The following is a 19231-nucleotide window of genomic DNA, read 5'->3' as shown; positions in this document are numbered from 1 at the left end:
AAGGACAGAAATTTGGCGTGGGTAGCTTATGTGGACAAAAAGTTATGAGGGCCTAAGCACAAACTGCCCCAAATAGCCCAAAAAAGTCCAGAGGGGGAAAAGGCCTGGCAGTGAAGGGGTTAAAGAAGGTGAATATCAGGAAGGAATGAAGTATGTTTTCTATGTTTATGACAAAGGGTTATTCACTTGTTACATATAAAATGATCACAAAGTTGGTGTTCTGCTTGTGTATAGAAGGCTGATAGATAGCTATGTTAGAAATGGGGTCTGTAGTTGGCAGAGGTAAACAACCCTGTCAAATAGGGACCACAATCTTAGTCAGGGTAAGTCACACACAATCCCAATTATCCTGTGCCCACCCTCTGGTAGCTTGGCACTGAGCAATCAGGCTTAACTTAGAAGGCAATGTGTAAAGCATTTGTGCAATAAATCATGCAATAACACAGTGAGAACACTACAGAACACCACAAAGGTTTAGAAAAAAATATAAGATATTTATCTGATTAAATTAAGGTCGAAACGATTAAGATTTGATCATCACAAGTTGAAATATCACTTTTGTAATGATAAGAAGAGTCTTTAGTTCTTAAATGCAACAATTGTCACTTGCTAGCACAAATTACCTGGTTTGCATCAAAATGACACGCACAAAGACCACAGAGGAGGAAATGCGTGGAAAAGGGTAGGTATGCGTCGGTTTTCTGAGCGCGCACAGACGATGAGTTGATTCTTTTCCATGCGGTATGTGCTTTGCATCAAATTCCAGCACGCAGGCTTGAACCCTCTTTTCGATGCAGGGACTTTTGACGCCCAGGGATGATGTGTGGAAATCATGGGCGTGCGTGACGAAGTCACAGCTGTTGCATCGATCCTGTGGTGATACAGTGGAATTTCTGCTGCACGGCTGGCGTGTCATTGATTTATATATATATATATATATATATATATATATATATATATATATATATATATATATATATTTCCTGATAAAAACAAAGGTTGCTGGGATGTTGTAGTTAGGCTCACATTTCACTAGTACAGAACCAGTGTAATTCAGTAGTTATAATTATCTGAGCTAACTATAACTTACGGCCCAGCAAAGCACTGCTTATGAGCTCACATATTACATCACTCATGACATGGTCAGTGGCATCACTGATGACATCTCAAGTGACATCACTAATTACGTCATTCAGTGAGGAAACATATATACGAAGGTACTACAAAAGTTAAAATAGTATACTTTCTGTACTACTGTGAGTGATACTGTTTCAAACTTATATTATGTGATTGGCTGTGTGGCTGTATGTATCCGTGTGTGAGTGGGTGTCTGAGTGCCTGTAGGGGTGTGTGAGTGCATGTTGGGGTGTATAAGTAGGTATGTGAGCAGCTGTGTGGGTGAGTGGCTATGTGAGTGACTTTATTGGTGAGTGAGTGGGTGTGTCAGTGGCTGCATGGGAGAGTGATTGGCTGTGTGAATGGCTGTATGAGTGGATGAGTGGGTGTGTAAGTGACTGTATGGGTGAGTGAGTGGGTGTCTGAATGACTGTATGAGTGAATGACTGGCTGTGAAAGTGGCTGTATGGGTGAGTGAGAGGCTGTTTGGTTAAGTGAATTGCTGTGTGAGTGGCAGTATTGCACAGTAATTCTTTTTATTCTGTTTCCTAACTATAACATCCCTGTAACCTTTGCTTTTTCAGTGAATTTCTAAGTTTTTCTGATGCTGTTTCCTAACTATAATGTCCCCATAACCTTTGGTATTTTAAGTGAATTTCTAAGTTTAAAAAAAGTATATTTCCTAACTGTAGCCACTAACCTTTGACAGTGAGTGTGTGAGTGAGTGTCTCAGTAGGTTTGTGAGTGGGTGTGAAAGTATCTGAGTGGGTCTGTTAGAAGTGTGTGAGTGTCTGAGTAGGTCTGTGAGTGGATACATGAGTCTCTGAGTGTGTCTGTGAGTGAGTGCATGTGTTTCTGAGTAGGTCTGTGAGAGAGTGCATAAGTCTCTAAGTGGGTCTTTGAGTGGGTATGTGAGCCTGAACGGGTCTGTGAGTGAGTGCAAGAATGTCTGACAGGGTCTGTGAGTGAGTGCTTGAATATCTGAGTGGGTCTGTGAGTGGGTGCATGAGTGTCTAAGTGGGTTTATGAGTAGGCAGTGAGTGTCTGAGTGGGTCTGTGAGGGAGTAACTGGGTCTCTGAGTGGGTCTGTGAGTGGGTGCAAGAGTGTCTGAGTGCATCTGTGAATCGGTGTGTGAGTATCTATGTGGATGTATCAGTAGCTGCTGGAGTGACTCTGCCACAAAGGAACCGCACCTGCCATTTATTCAACAAGAGTACACAATTTTGCACAAAATGTCTACTGAACTAAAGTACTTTCTACTTGTCGGTTTGCAAGTGTTACCTCGTTGGGTAAATGTCCAATGTGTTTTATTCACTACAGCTGCGTAATGGACCATGAGGAAATGTCGTCAATAACCTTGTGTTCGTTTGGCAATGTGAATGTTCCTTGTGCGTCTTTCTCAAGAATTCTGTGATAACATCTATCCTCCTAAAGAGAGGCTGATGAGACAACAAAGACGTAAATCTGCACCAAACCAGGGTCTTTCCTCTTAGCAATATGACGTAAGTGCTTCTTTATTTGGTGGAGATATCCTCACTTTCCTCTGCATCAAGGACGCACCACCAAAATCGGCAGGAAACACACTGGGGGACCCTTTGGTAAGCTCTCCCTCATCCTGGCAAAAGGCAGGAAGGCCTTTGCATACTACTAAGGTAGGTGGAGCGGGACCAAGTGGGTGGAGCTTCCAGGTGATATGCACATTTGTATACTCGTAGCAATTTAAAGGGAGAACCATGGACTCTGCTCTCACCAGGAAAGGACAAGAAAGAACCCACTCATCAGTTACATACAGATTGCGTTCCAATAGATCAAAGATGTATTCACCTCCAGAAAGGATTTCAGATCGGTTTTTAATATGGAATCGAAGAGTACACACTTTTTCTTTGCATTTGCCAAGACCAGGAGTTAGGATCATTTGTTAATTCTAGAAGGTGAGATTCAACTTGGGCACCTGTTACATTTATGTTCGTAAGTGCTTCCAGTTGAGGTTTAATTTTTGTGAAATAAGCATCATGGCCAGAACGGAAGCTCACCTGCTTGCTTAACAAGAGTCCACAGTTTTGCACAAAATGTCTACCCAACTGGAGTACATTTTACTGGTTAGTTAGTAAGTGCTACCTCATTGGGTAAATGTCCAGTGTGTTTTATACACTACAGCTGCCTAATGGACCTTGAGGAAATGACTCCAGCGCCTTAGTGGGCGTTTGGCAATGTGATTGTTCCCTGTGCATCTTTCTCCAGAATTCTGTGATAACATGAATCCTCTTATAGAGAGGCCAACATGCGCCCCCATCCCTTGGCTGACTTTGGGCCCCGGGACCCCATCCCCCAGGGACCACCGCAATTCAATCGCACGGCCCCTTCCTGCAGCCAATTTTAGCCCCAGGAACTCCATTCCCCTGGGCCCGGCCATAAACAAATGGAGGAGGAAACCCCAGGACATAGGAGGAGCAATCCCCAGGGCTATTATTGACTCCAGGAGAGGCTCCATGCGGCCCCCTACAGCATTTACAATTTGCCCCAGGGAGGTGGTGATCCCCAGGGAGGTGGCAGTCCCCAGGGCAGGGGTGGTCCACAGGAACCCCCCTTTTTATAAATATAGTATTTTGCCCCGGGGAGGTGGTGGTGCCCAGGGCACAGGGGCAGTGCAGCCCCTTCTATCCTATTATCTTTAAGCCCAGTGGAGGTGGTGGTCCCTTAGGGGCAAGGGGCTGCATAGCCCCCCTCAATCCCCTCAATTTTTTTTAATAGCACTGCATGCCCCTGGTGTCTGTCCCACCTGGTGGCTTGATTAAAAACAAACGCAAGAGACCGCTCTTGTTTTTTTTAAAACATTTTGCTGCAAATTTTGAAAATTTGCAGCAAATTATTTTTTTTAAAAAACGTTTTTTGTCCTGGTGGGGTCCCTCAGGCACCCCTAGACCAAGGCTAGAGTGTCAGGGTATACGTACCCTGCCCCCTTTTCTTTTTTAGTGTTTTTTTTTTTTGGGACTCAGCTATAGTAGTTATAGTTAGGACCTAATTTCTATAGAAAAAGTGTTTTTTACTTGATTATATCTTTGGAGTCGTTTGACGAATCAACATGACATTTTCAAAAACAAAAATGCCAAGTTGGATTTTGTTGAGCATGAAAGGTTTGGGGTGATCTTTCAAGCAGGATTCACGAAAAGGGCTCCAAAATTGTGTCTTTCATGTAAATTCCCATAGGGATTGTAGGAATGACTGCAGCCCGAACCGCTAGAAGGAATCACACCAAATTAGGCAGAAAGGTCGCTGTTGGGCCAGAAAGCACTCTTTTTCTTATTTGGTGTAAAGCTGTTCAGTAGTTTTTGAGATATTCAAAAATCAAAACATTTGTATACCTAGAGGCGCGAAGACTTCTCGAATCCTCTCGATCTTTTTAAAAAATTTGATTGGCTGCCAACACTTCAACCAGGAAGTGATGGCTTCAGCTGAGTCCAGAAAAGAAATGCAACAAAAAAGAAAAGGGGCACCGGACGAATGTCCTAAACCCTTTGCCCTAGTTCTGATGTCCCCCTGGGATTCCACTACTACAAGAAGGCATTTTTGAAAATGTACAGCGTAATTTGTGAATATATATATTTTTTTATGTGAATAAAAAAAAAAAAAACACAAGCTCAGGCTTCTGCGCTTGTTATAATTGTAAGCCCCTGGTGGGCCAGGGCAAAAAGGAATTTTTTTAATCCACAGAATAACTTGCGACTATTCGCAATTAAATGGTATCATTATCTTGCGCCCTCGCCATGCACTGCTAATTGCCCCAGATATTACAACACTCACAAGTCTTTTGAACATCATTGATTATATCACTGTAACATTTGCAGTAACATTATTGATGAGAAAACTGTGCATGGCGGGAGTGCGAGCTATAGTTACCTTAGGGAACGAGTTATAGTTACTTGAAATAACTCTAACTATAATAGCTGAATTTCTATGGTTTTGTACATTTAAAATGTGAGCCTCACTATGACGTCCCAGTAATCTTTGCATTTTTAAGTGAATTTTATATTCATATTTCTAGTTAGTACCAGCCTTTCCTATAGACTGAGCATTTCATGTTTTGCTAAGAGCTTTGGCACTATTTGAAGAATCTTCATGAATTTTTCTCCTTTTAGTTGTTGAATTGGAAGTTTCAGGGTGATTCATCAAGCAGGGGCCGAGAAAAAGAGGGGGGTCCAAAAAGCTTTTTCCCCATTCTGTGTCTACGGGGATTTTGCATTCTTTAGACATAGGTCCAGCCCGAACCACTGAAAGGAATTACACCAAATCTGGCAAGAAGCTAGATGGTGGTTTGCAGATTCTGAATTTTGTGATTTGGTGTGAATCTATTTAGTAGTTTCAGAGTTGTTAAGGGGAGAAAATATATATATCTAGAGACACTCATACATCACAGATCCACTCATGAAGGATCCGCTGATCCTGGGGAAAAGCAACTCCATGATTGGATGGCCACAATCTGCCAGAAAAGATGTGGGCACCATTTTGTTTCTCGAATCGGCCCCAAGGGAGGTAAAAATAAAGTGTAAAAACACATAAGGAGTCAAGATGATACAGGTATCTTGAACCCATAGGACACATGGAGGAGTCCCTTAGGAGTCCCTTAGTTTCTTAACATAAGTGTAGCTGTAAGTGTTACTATAATTGCAGAATTGCTATGGTTTTGTATGGGTAAAACGTCAACCTAACTATAATGTCCATGTAACCTTTGGTTTTCTCAGTGAATAAGTATATACATATATATGTGTGTATATATATATATATATATATATATATATATATATATATATATATATATATATATATATATATTGCACACTTCTCTTCAGTGGATATAGGAAAAAGGCAGCACTCCACAGCCATAACGAATTCAATCATGTTTATTCACATATATATGAAAAAAGTAGAAAATATATATATCTATATATATATATATATAGATATATATATATAGATATATATATTTATGCAAAAAAGAATAGAGAACTCTGGGTAGTTCCCAAGTTTAGGTGGAGAGCAGCTCTAGTAAGGAGCACCAGCGACACTCTAGATTTGCTCACCTCAAATGTCTGTTTATTTAGCAAAGTCTTTAAACACTGGATCAGCACAGTGCTATCCACGCCGAGCTAGATAATGACAATGTCTTTTGCCATTTGTACAGCAAAGTCTTTAAACATAGGTTTGACACAGTGTCATCCTTGCCGAGCTGTAAAATGACAAAAGCCATTTACCACTCCAGGCACAGTATTACAGCTTTGGACTTGTAAAGTACAGTCCAAGCCAACCTGGAATGAGTAAAAGCAACCCCTGACATGTGTTTCGCTCTCATTAGAGATCATCAGAGAAGTTTAGCTTTGTCCAGACACAAGGGAGCACCCAGTATAAGTCAAAACAAATCCCTTTCAGGGTTGGAGTGACGCATAAATTATGCAAAAAAAGAATAGAGAGCTCTGGGTAGTTCCCAAGTTTAGGTGGAGAGCAGCTCTAGTAAGGAGCACCCTGCAACACCAGCGACACTCTAGATTTGCTCACCTCAAATGTCTGTTTATCTAGCAAAGTCTTTAAGCATTGGATCAGCACAGTGCTATCCACGCCGAGCTAGATAGTGACACATGTTTATATTTTATATATTTATATATCTTTACTTATAGTTAGGACCAACTTTGCCAATAGACAAAGCATTTTTTTCTTGGCTTATAATTTTAGCACATTTTCAAAACTAGCATGCCAGTTAGTTCAGCTGTTATTCTGGAAAGTTTTGGGGTGATTTGTGAAGTGGAGGTAGAGAAAAAGGGGGTCACAATTTTTTTTTTCCCCATGCAATGTCTATGGAGATTTTGGAGTTTTTAGACAGGACTGGAGCCTGAACAGCTGATCGGAATTATGCCACATTTGGCAGAAAACTAGATCTTAGTCCAGAAAGAGTTCTTTCTTTTATCTGGTGTAAATCTGTTCAGTAGTTTCAGAGTTACTAAAAGAAAAAGAAAATTGTATATCTAGGGATGCAAATCCTCAGCAGATCCATTTGCAGAGAATTTGCTGATCCAAACCCGAAAGCAAGGTCCTGATTGGCTGGCCACAACCTAAAAGGAGCATTGCCACTGCTATTTTGTTACTCTGCTGGGCCCTGGGGAGAAAATATGATTATAAACTCAGATAAGGGGGCACGATAGAGGTATCCTGTTCCCATACGACACATGAGGGTTCTCTTAGGGACCCATCATGGGTAAAACATTTCACAAATTATTGTTTTTTGGGGGCGATCTGCGGTTCCACCGCAGCCCTCATTGCAACCTCCAGGGTAAATCTGCAATGGATCTGCAGATCCAAAGCCCAATCAAAAAAAATATGCCAACTCACACCCCCACTACGTACGGCTGAAGGCACAATAGATTTCTTTAGTTTTTTCTTCTGCTCCACCTCTTCTTGCAACAGCGCAGGATCATCTATTGCCAATGCAGGTCTTCAAAAGTTACAAGGTGAATTTTGAAGAAAAGATACTCACTCTTCCAAACAGCACGAGCTTTCTTTTGTAAGACTCAAATTAAATCAACTTTAATGGGGATAAGTTGAATATGCTTCCTGTACTTTCGATGAAATGCTAATGTACATAAAAAGATGATTCAGGCTACGCTGATGATCATAATTAACTTTTGCCTTCCTCAATAGTACTGCAGTACCTATTACTATTATTCTTGTTTAGTTTGTTACTTCCTTTGCTTTGTTATATATTTACAATAACAGTCACGTAGCCAAGCTAGATGGCCCTGCTATCTCAAACAGCTGCAAGATTTGATGATATTATTGCATGCAGGCTGTCTATTTATATTTTATTGCATTTTTGTAAAAACCCAAGAAAGAGTTTTGGAAAAAAGTACTATGTTACCAAAATAAATAAATAAATAAAACAATTAGTACCATAATAGACAAACTATATGATTGACCCAAAGTTTGAGGATATGTTATAGTCAGGAAAACGTAATTTATTATTTGTATACAATACCAACTTAAACTACACACACCTGGAAAATTCTAAAGTAATAGTTTCTAAATTAAAATTATAATTCAAGCCCCTCCCAAAACTTATTATGACTCGTGCACCGCTGTACACAGTGTTGTCAACCCTCTAGCCACACTACATTAACTTTTCCTCTCCACAATACGTATCTCCAGTAATTAGGTTCTCCCACCTTGGCTTCTTCATGGAAAATTTTGGGTTGATCTGTCAAGTAATTGCAAACAAAAAAGAGGAATCTCAAAAGTGTGATTTCCATGTACATTGAATTCCAATACGAAGTTTTGCTTTCCTATACCAAAAAAATACAGTTCAACAGAATTTCATAAAATTTGATATAGACCTTTGCTTGGTTGAAGTCAATGTAGCAGGTCTCAAGAAATTTACATTTGAAAAGGTGCTCTGAGTGGAAATGAAGGGATTAAAAAGACAGATATCTGGACTGTTAAATCCTTTGAGGATCTGTGTATTTAAAAGTCTTAAAAATAAAGAAATCCTTTTGGCCAAGAGAACTCTTGCTCCTGTCAACTATCTCAGATCCGGCTGGCCACAACTCTAGAAGACAATGACAAGCCTCCATTTCTGTACTAGGGGAGTCTGTACCTGAGTCCTGAAAACTAAAATGAAAGGGCACATAATTGAGCAGGGTGAGCACACTATTCCCACAATGCCCATGTGGTGGTGACCCAAAGAGACAATCCCTATGTTTAATTTTTGTTTTTAATTTCAAAATCCACAGATCCCAGCAAGACACGCACGACACTTATGTGTGGATCCTCCCCAAATCGTCGAATAGTAGGCGGATCTAAGGATCATTCCGGGATTTAAGCATCTGGAAAGATCCTAAAATAAATGTAATTACAAAAATTACTAAACCCTGCAGACAACTGCATTGCACACATCATGGGCAGCGGAGTTGTTTGCACATGGATAGTTGGCAACATGGCCTGGATGGACGTTATGCACAGTAGGGTTGGCAGCCCTAGGAGGATCGGCAGCGAGCCCTGGGGCCAGCTCCTGCTGTGCAGTTGACAGTATCTAGCAGATGTTGGCTGCCCATGGGGGGTTGGGTACAAAGCCTGGATGGATGTTTACCATAAACAGAGGTTAGCTCAGAAAAAACACTCAATTTAGAATATGTTAAAAAAAACAGAAATCAACAGAAAAAACAAAGCTTTAGTGATGTTATAGTTAGGTTAGCTGATAATACGACCTTAAAATACATTAACAAAACCACTGAAAAAACACAGCTATGGTTACAAAAACAAACCTTAAAAACACCGAAATACACTACTTATGGCCTCACGCATGGTTTAATTGAAAGTATTGATGACATCACTAATGGCTTCTCAAATGATGACCATAACGCATTCCTCCGCGGTGCACTACTTGTAACCTCACAGATGACATTACTAATGACATAATCAATGACATCGATAATGACATCACTGGTGACATCACTCATGACATAGCCAAAGACATCATCAATACCACCACTGTACTCAGAGGCACATGTGCTAAACAGCATGCATGAGTTAAAGGCACATGAAGACAAACTGTGTGACACCATAGAATTGAATTACATTTAATATTCCCTACAATCAATACTAGCTAAGGGAAATGAGAACTCTGAGTGTGATTGTAGAATATATACTGCTTACATAACATGTATTAGACACAAATGTACTCAGCATGTTCAACATACAAGTGAGCACACCTAGACATTTTCAATAGGTAACATTTGTGTGGAAGATTCAGAGAGAGATGGAAGGGTATGCTAGTAGAGTACTACATATTACAAAAATGTGCTCTGTTTGCACAAGATGCAGGGGCATAATCAACATGCCTAGCTTGTGTTTGAAATGGATATGCACAGCACAAGCGGGGACACAATTAAAGTGCTGTTTCCCATCGCTGAAAGTGTCAAATGTGTTGTGCAGGTTGTGGTAATGTAATGTTTTTATTTACTACTAAAGTAGAGCAGAGAGTTTAATTCATGTAAAAGGTCTAATAATAAAGGTAAAAATAAAATGTTTTACAGGAAATCATTAATCTGAGTGCATAACCAATAAAATATCATATAATTTGGTTTGGGTCATATTAGTGTCATACTAATGTCGTTATAGATGCATTTTCAGATGTCATAAGTGTACATAGAAGTGATAGCATCAAAAACTGATGAATTTCTATGGTTTAAGGTATATAAAACCAAAACCCATATACATACATATATTGACACACAGACACACATATATGCAAACAAACGAATACATGCAGGAGCGTGTAGTCAAGAACCAGCACGAAAAATTACACTTATAACAACTCCTTTTGAAAACTATTTGAAGTACCATTCTCTGTTTGTCATCCTGTACCTTTTGCATATAATTTATCAGTGCATTGGCCACATCGATATATTAATCACGTCTAATAACCCATTAATTTACAGAATATCAGAAATGCCGAAAAACATCAGTAAGATAAACAGCGTAAACGTGTTAAATCGAAAATTAAGAACATTTGTCAAGTATCTGCAAATAACTCAACATAGTTTGAGACCAGTGCAAAAATCGCAGATATACTGAAGAGCAAATCGGATAACAAAGTCTGCAGTAGAAACTCATCGCAAAAGCAGTGGAATTAGCACAAAGTGATCTGAATAGTGACGGTCACTTGTCAACGGCGGTGGCAATGGGGGTTATAAAAAAACAACTTAGCTTTGATATTGAGAGAGCTTCTGCCTCTGACTCCCAGAAGCACATGGGCTTCGAGGCTCCCATCCAATCAAGACGCTGCTGCAAACAGCATGACAGCAGCATCGTGATTGGTCTGAGCACCCTGCTTCGGCACTCAGACAGGGAGTTGGGATTTGTGCACTTTCTCCTTCCGGCTGTTCAATACAGCCGGGTGGAGAAATGCAAAGTGAGCATGACTGTTTAGCCAGCCCAACACAGCCGACCAACGCATCATGTGCACTTAGGTGCACTCACCACTCTGCCTCCAGCACTCCTCCTCCTCCGGCCCAGCCCTGCCCCGCCCTAACCTGGCTCCCGAGGAAAAATAAAATGATAATGACATTGCATTATTATGGTTTTACTTTTCCCTTTCCTTCACTGCATAAAGCAGTGGGGTGACATCCCTCCACCTTAGCGGAGGAGCCGCAGCTGGAAATCAATTGTGAAGTTTGTACCTCTTAAAATCAGGTGGTAGACTCCTTGAGAAATAGATGTGCATTGCCTCCCAGCACCATTGAATGAAGCTAATCAGAAGTTACTTTACCATGGAAACTGCTTCAGAACACGTTCTTGCCCTTCAGGAAATAGTCCTATTGCTGGAACTGGCAAGCAGCAGGAATAATCGAGGAGCAGCAGCTACTACATGCCGACAGTAACAGGAGGACAAAGCCTGTGAGGATGTACCACACAAAGGTGTACTCCCGAATAGTGAATCAATAGCATTGATAGGACAGAATATCAAGGACAGAATTTCGAAATTAAAATATTGACAAGAAAGCATGACAGGATTTTCTATACCTAGCTCCATATATATGTACCAAAGCGGTACATATATCTTCAAGGTACATGGATATGGAGTTAGGATTAGGATATCCTTACTTCTCTATATGCACTTACCTTTCAATATTTTGTCCCTCTGTATTCTCTCCTCAATATTAGTATGCCACACTATTGTACAATCTCGCCCAAGAATCCACCCATGCGGCAAGAGTGCATCACATTTTGTGATGGCACAAATATTTTACTTTGGACAGTTTCATGTGAATACAGGACCTAGAACGTAACATAGGTGCAAAGGAAACCATACTGCCACTTGTTAGTATATAAGTGATCCTACACTTCTCTGCTGCATGTGCCTTTTTAGGAAACTATTGCCCTAAGCGTTTCACAAGGAGTATTTTCAAGCGGTAGGTCATAGAGCCGTTCCAAAGGCTAGTGATGACGTGAATGCTATAAATATCTCACTTTAATGCCTTCGCTAACCTTTTTAGTGGCACCCATAAATATACTGGAGGGTTACCAAAATCAAAATATGACCTTGTCAAATAATGTCCAGATGATCTACAATACCAATGTCACATTCACCACAACTTTGAGTCTTGAATTTTAGGTTCAGCTGTTTGTCTGTCAGAATTGGATCATTGGTGTATTCTCCAGGAAAAGAGTGCTGCACTGTGGTCCTCTGTTGCATCCTGCATAACACTGCTATTAGATGTAATGTACCATTAGTAGATGAGGAAGACAGCAGAATGACAGTGAGGATGCTGAGGAGTGTTCTCTGACCTACCAAGTCAATATGAAATGGCACAATGAACATTGACACAAGATTATGCCATTTGTATATTATTTTGACATTTGTGAATAAAAACCTATTCACTCTAAAACCCCAATGGGTCCCATGATTATAATCGTCCTTTTGTCCCTCCCTAACCCAAATTGATTCTATGAACATGCACATTCTCCTACTTGCTCTATATCGCCAGTGGAGCCCATTAATATCCTACCCGCTCCCAAAGCCCTGTTAGTCAAGTTGAAAGCGCCATGATATACCTCAGATAAGGTATTTGGCAGCTCTCTGTGTCACTACTGTCCAGGTGGAGAGTACTCTGTTCCCATTTGGAGTCTGTCAATTAGTACAAGGCTATCACTGCTGCTAGATTGTTTGAAGCTACTTGTGCCAATTCCCCAGTTCTGCCTATTAGTTCTAGGCACAGGTGATGTGGTGGAATCTATAACATTTTGGTTTGACTGTGAGGATGTCCAGCTACTGGTGCGTTGTCTAGCCTCTTGAACAATTTCAGGTCAGTCATACTTAACTTTCTGCATAACAGTAGCTGTGGTCATTGGTAGCTATTTCTCTTTCACATTCCTCAAAGGGGTAGCTGGGGTGGAATCTCTTTGACATTTACATTTGTGGCTAAAAACATGGTGTATGGATGCTATTTGAGTGTTGGGTGCCCTTTGTTTATCAATTACTATAAGTCAACCTTCAAACCTGAAAATGGCATTGATGCTGCTGCTAGCATTGCAACCAACTAGAGGTTTGTCACATGTGACTTTTTCGGGATGGTTAGCTAAGATCAGTCCCACAATGTATTTAGAATGTGATTGAACCTGCCTCAACTATAGTGTTCTTTTTTCCCATTTCTAAGACAGTGCAGCCCATCACTTATGCTTTTTCTAGTACTTCATAATCTCCATCCACTCTATGCGTGCCATCTCTAGCCACATGTTAGGATTACATTTTAGGTCTAAGGTTTGTGTTATGCTCTGCTCATCTGTCTGTCTAGTCTTATGTGAAAGAGTGATGATCTGCATACATAACCTCTTTAACTTGTGACATCTGTTACTGTGCTGTTAACATGAATTGCCACTATTGAAGCAATGTCTACCACAGTCTGGACTATCTCCTGCCTTGGGTTCAGTGTCAGAACAGGCTGTGGTCCTCCATCTATTGTCCTACATTCGTGCTGTATGTCTGCCATAAGTCTACAGGCAAACCTATTAAGCTTACCCCACCCATTCTTGCAGATCTCTACGTTCTTGGCGTTGTAGCAACGGCATTGATCATGTCCATTCGGCTGCCTAATGTGCTGTTGATTATTCCAATGAATGTGTTCTCCAGCAGGCCTCCAACAAGATGGTCATATCCATTTATGGCCCTATTGGTCAGGGATTCTTGTTCTGGTTCCAAGATCATGAATTTTCATAGCCTTGCATATATACTCCTGGCAGCAATTGGGAGCACTGTGAATTTCTTCCTGATGCTTTAGTTGGCAGAGATGTTAGATCCATTGCACCCTTAATGCATAAATTCCAGAAACATCTAGAACCACCTGTAATAATTTTACTAGCACTTTCTGTCAATTTTCCACACTGGTACAGTTATTTTCATGCTGACTCAAATGTTTATCCACCTGTATTTTTGTTAGAGTTCATGCAAACATAATAAAAACTATGAAAAAACATTCTCAACACACACTTTTGCTGCCTCATAGGCGACTGGATAGGTGCTGGCTAACAAAATCCTGTGCGCAAGCAGGTAAATCCATGCAGTGGAAGAATTCTGTACGCATATGCTTACAGCCTCTTTATTTAATGTCCTCATTCAACCTACGCATGCAGGTAGTGCAGAAATGAAAAATCTTCATATATGCAACATGCGCCCCACTAATTATACAAATTAATTATATATTTTTAAATGTCTAATACAGTAGCATGGCCAATTATTGAAGTCTGCTCCATCAGCTGAATAAAGGATAAACAAGCCGCAATACCCCTTACAACTAGACTGATATGATGCCCCAAACACAATCAACATCATTTTAAAAGCTACATGGATAAAGCTTGTTTAATGATCTCTTTACCTACACAAAGGTGTATTAATGTCCCAGTAACTGAGATTTTGCACACATAAGTATCATGCAAGTGTGCAAAGAAAGTCATTTGTAATACGAAAATTCGTTTCTAAGAGACAATTCCACGTAAGATAGTGGAAAATCTGTTTATATCTACCAGTAGGGTTGATTTTTTACAGTTGAAAGCTTGGGGTTTGAATCAGGAAATATTGGGCCTCATTATGCCCTTTAATAGGACCGCCGAAGCCACTGCAGGCAAAAGACTGCCAGTCATGGAGGTCTTTTGCCCACCATATTAGGAGTATTACGCTGGGCCAGTGGGCGAAGACAGCATTTTTGCCCGCTGGCCCAGCAGAACACTCACCACAACATTGACGCTGGCTCATAAATGAGCCGGTGGCAATGTTGTGGTGCATCTGGTGCGAGAGCACCCGTTCCGCATTTCACTGCCCGTAATTCGGGCTGTGAAATGCTTGATGGGGCTGTGCAAGGGGGCTGCTGCATTGCTCATGCCAAGTGCATGGGCAGTGCAGGGGTCCACAGGGGCCCCTGATGCCCCCATTTTGCCAGCCTTTCCATGGTGATGTTTACCGCCATGGAACAGCCGGCGGATGGGGACTCGTAATCCCCAGGACAGCACTGCTTGCAGAGCTGCCCTGGCGGATTACGACCACCAGGACCGCCAGGCTGCAGACTGGCTGCAGACTGGAGGTGTCAGCAGTTTGACTGTGGCGGCTCCGCTATGATCATAATGGGGTGGTCGGACCGCCCTGTCTGCGGAGGTCCGACTGCCATCACCACACTTGTAATGAGGGCCACTGTATGAAAATCCCAGAAACACATGTATTTGTGGCCATCTGCAAACATTTTGCCGGTAGTTCCAAACTTGAAAATACACATGAACCTAATCTTGTTCATACATCAATGAATGTCTTTCCCAGAGTGTCAAGAAAAGAATACACATTGATGTCTCCTGAGGGTTCTATGGGAAGAAGTTTTTCTTCTGAAAAATATTTTCTATTGGTAGGAAAGAAAGCTAAATGTGTATGTACTCTTGTGGAGATGCTGTGTGACTAAATGTTGGGAAGAAGGAGTGACCCTAGCAAGCTACAACCATTCGAGATTTTCAGAATTGGTTCAGGGATTCTTTGCAAATCTCCAATTGGTGAGACTTCTAATCCACATGAAGAAGAAACCCTAATGGAATAGATTTCCAACTTTTTGGATCAGAGCTTTGTGGAAAAGGCCACAGAGATGAACAAACGTGCCATGTAAATACGGGCTGAATTCAGCTGATTGTATCACATAAACAAATTCTGTCTGGCTGATATGTGCTTGTGTGCAGTAAAGGTAAGAGATCAGCAATGGAATATTAGATGGAAAGATATGTGGAGGTAACCAAATGTGAAGGTGAAGAAGCACAGTCAACCCTCCACCTCAAGCTGCCTAAATTGAACCATATCACTTTTTGATATCTTGCAGTCTCATTGTACATTGCTGTAATCTAAACGTAACAAAAAGCAAGCACAGATATCACAGACACTATTTACGTGGTATTTCCTCAAATATTTTGGGTAAGACCCAACAAAAGCTCAGATGTCATTTTTGTATTTATTTTTATTCTTGGAGATGATGATTCAATTTGTTGTTCTAAACTGGTTCAATCTTTGCTTCTGGGTCTGTAGTGTTACATACACATTTCTCATGGATAAATGTATCTTGCTGACAGTCTTTCAGAGACATAAAATATACACAACATAAAGTCCTGAAGGAAGACTGTGGAAGAGATGCAATAGCGGTGTATAGGAATGCAACCTAAAGGCGTGAACCTTTAATTCTCAAAATATTTCAAGTAAATGTTTTTGGATAAAATGGTTAGGTAGGATGGAATAAGACGAAATAAACCTAAAACGTCTGAAAAAAGGCTATTAAGGCCTCAATTACAAGTTTTGCAAAATTCCAGGAGTAGATTCTGGGCATCTGGCATTACTGGTACATGCGTATAATTGTGATTAAATATATTTGGGCTCTTACATTTTTGCTTTTCTGTGCAGGGAGACAGCTCTTTTGTTGTGATGACTAACTTCATCGTTACACCCAATCAGATGCAGGGGACATGTGCAGAAGTGAGTACAATACTTGTTTATCATATGTTAATAGAGTACAAGAAGCTGTTTGTAGTTGGTTCCATGATTTGTCTTGCATTTTCTCACTTCCTTGTACCCATGTTCTTCTTGGTTTATTTAATTGTAACCTTGGTGTCATATACACAAAAAGCACAGAAATACCCTCATGCAAATGCCTGCTACTTGCAGTTGTTTAATACTCCATACCTTCAACGGTTATTCATTCACAATTATTTTAAACTCAGTAATTCTAAATCTCTTATCAGGATCCATGCAGTTAGACCTCCCAGTGCATTTCAGGAAATAAATCTCTTATCACTAACATAACCTAAATCTAAAGAGAGCAAAACAAAATAGAATTCCATCAATCAAGAATGAGTTTTAGGGCCCCATTCGGAGTTTGACGGTCCCACAGACGATGTCACCACCATGGCGGTGGTGTGCCCCCGCCCTATTACAACGTTTCCACCGGCCTGACCGGGCTGACCGGTGGAAACCTTGAACTAGAGCATTCCCGCCAGATTATGACAGTGCTACAAGATAGCACTCGGCTCCCTTAAAGGAGCCAAGTGCAATCTCGTGGCACAGAGGGGGCGGACCAGCACTCTCTGAACGTGCACGTGTCTTCAAAGCAGAGAGTGCGCATTCCAATGGTGCTGGGTAGGGGCCCATTGTGGCCCTCAGCACTTGTTCTCCACCAGCATTTTCATGGATGGGTCTCCGCCATGAAAAGGCTGGCAGAGAGCAAGGTTATAATCAGCCAGGCGGTGCTGAGCTCTGCGCCACCTGGCTGACTACAACCAAGATCGCCATCACCCCATTAGAAGCTGTGATCCTGGCGGGGACGGCAGTCTTTAAGCAAGACCACCACTCGTAATGTGGCAGTCGGACCGGCACAGCCACGGCGGACCGACTGCCACCGCGAGGCTGACGGTCCTAGAACCACCAGCCTCGTAATGAGGCTGTTAGTCTTTATCAATTTGTTTTCTTCTGCACCATACAAAACCCTTTGATTGGTAAAATGTTCTTACATTGTTTTCAGAAACATTGGTCTGTAAATAATTACTGGAGCTTCTCCTCTGTCTGCATTAGATATAATTTGTCTGATTTAAATTTCTGAATAGTTGATCGTTTTTTATTGGTTACTTTGCTTGTTCATCGCCTTATGTGATTATTACTGATGTACAAGTTACCTTCAAACTAGAACAAAAGTGAAATATGAATGAGCAATACACATAGAATATAATGTGCATTCTATGTACCAATACCGAACACAGCGGCCAGACACACTTCCCAGGCACAGCCACTTCACTCCCCACCTCAGAAACCTCCACTGGCTCCCCATCTCAAAAAGATGTCCTTTCAAGCTCCTCATGCTCGCCTGTAAAGCCCTGCATGATCAAGGACCAGACTACATCAACCACCGGCTGCACTTCCACAAACCCACCACCCACCTGCACTCTTCCTCTCTGGCCCTCGCGCACACACCTAGAATCTGGCACAGCGGCAACCGCTCTTTTTCCTACATCACCACCAAGGCCTGGAACTGCCTACCCACCCACACCCCATCCCCCTCCAAACTGCATCCTCACTGGCAGACTTCAGAAAGAGACCCCAGACCTGGGTCTTTGATGGAGACTTCTCACCCCAGCACCCAGATACCCCCAGGGGTGACAATGACACAATCTACAAATAACTGATTGATTGATTAATTGATTGATTGATAAAATGCAAAGTGAAACTGCTTGACACAGGAACAATCTTGGGATCTGCTTCCTCATAAATCCAGGATGTGTTTAAAATTGAATAATATGTGAGGGAATAGTTTTTGAAAATCTACTTCTATAGTAGAGAATATTTTCTTTAAAATGTCATTCATTTTCAATGTTTTTGTGCCCGCACTCAATTGGCAGTGTTTATTGAATTCTGGCAGATGTCTGTGGCAACATCTCCTCCATAGTGTAACAAAGCCGGACATGCTTCTACAAACCAAACACATTTAAAACAAACCAGAAAGTTCAGCAGGCTGTTCCAACCTTTTGAAAATGTATACATTCATTTTAGGGTATTGTATTAAATACTGTTTCTTAACACTCATTTGGAAGTGATCGAGCATTTTATATGTTCTATTTCTGAGGTGGATGATCTTTGGGTCTATGATAAGGGGTTAACTAGGGAGTTGGGCAACAATCCATTACCTATAATTTACAGTGAAACCAATTTGTCCACACAATGAAAACCCAAATCGGAAATAAAGTTAAGGGTTAATTTTTTGATAAGTTAGTGCTCAAGTTAATCTAAACAAATCTCCAAAATATACTGTAAAGAGACAAGATGACCATAGGGTAGCTAAATCGCCTGAAGAAATTTAGACAAGTTAACAGTTCAGTAACAGCAATACAAAATATCAGCAATAGTATCTGGAACTCTGAAAACAGATCGCAGTCAGTGGTCTTACACAGTAGTTCAAGTTAAAATCATCCAACTAAGTTAAACTATGGGCAATTAGGAAATTCTTCTTGAACAGTCTAGACTATGCAAAAATGAAATCTAACTAAAAGACATAAGGACAAAAGGTGAAGCGT

At 41.0% G+C, this 19231-nt stretch overlaps 1 protein-coding gene across 2 annotated transcripts in view; it reads left to right on the top strand.

The window, feature by feature from the left end:
• Positions 1-19231, top strand: part of LOC138286427 (P2X purinoceptor 1-like) — a 495243-nt gene that overhangs the window by 158887 nt on the left and 317125 nt on the right. For both annotated transcript variants that reach the window (XM_069226684.1, XM_069226685.1), the window contains exon 3: positions 16575-16646. In XM_069226684.1, the coding sequence (XP_069082785.1) occupies positions 16575-16646 (72 nt within the window). The remainder of the gene's footprint in view (positions 1-16574; positions 16647-19231) is intronic.

This window comes from Pleurodeles waltl, chromosome 3_2 (assembly GCF_031143425.1).
Source record: "Pleurodeles waltl isolate 20211129_DDA chromosome 3_2, aPleWal1.hap1.20221129, whole genome shotgun sequence".
Lineage (NCBI taxonomy): Eukaryota > Metazoa > Chordata > Amphibia > Caudata > Salamandridae > Pleurodeles > Pleurodeles waltl.
The sequence above is the reverse complement of the archived record's forward strand: the minus strand, read 5'-3'. Positions and strand labels throughout refer to the sequence as shown.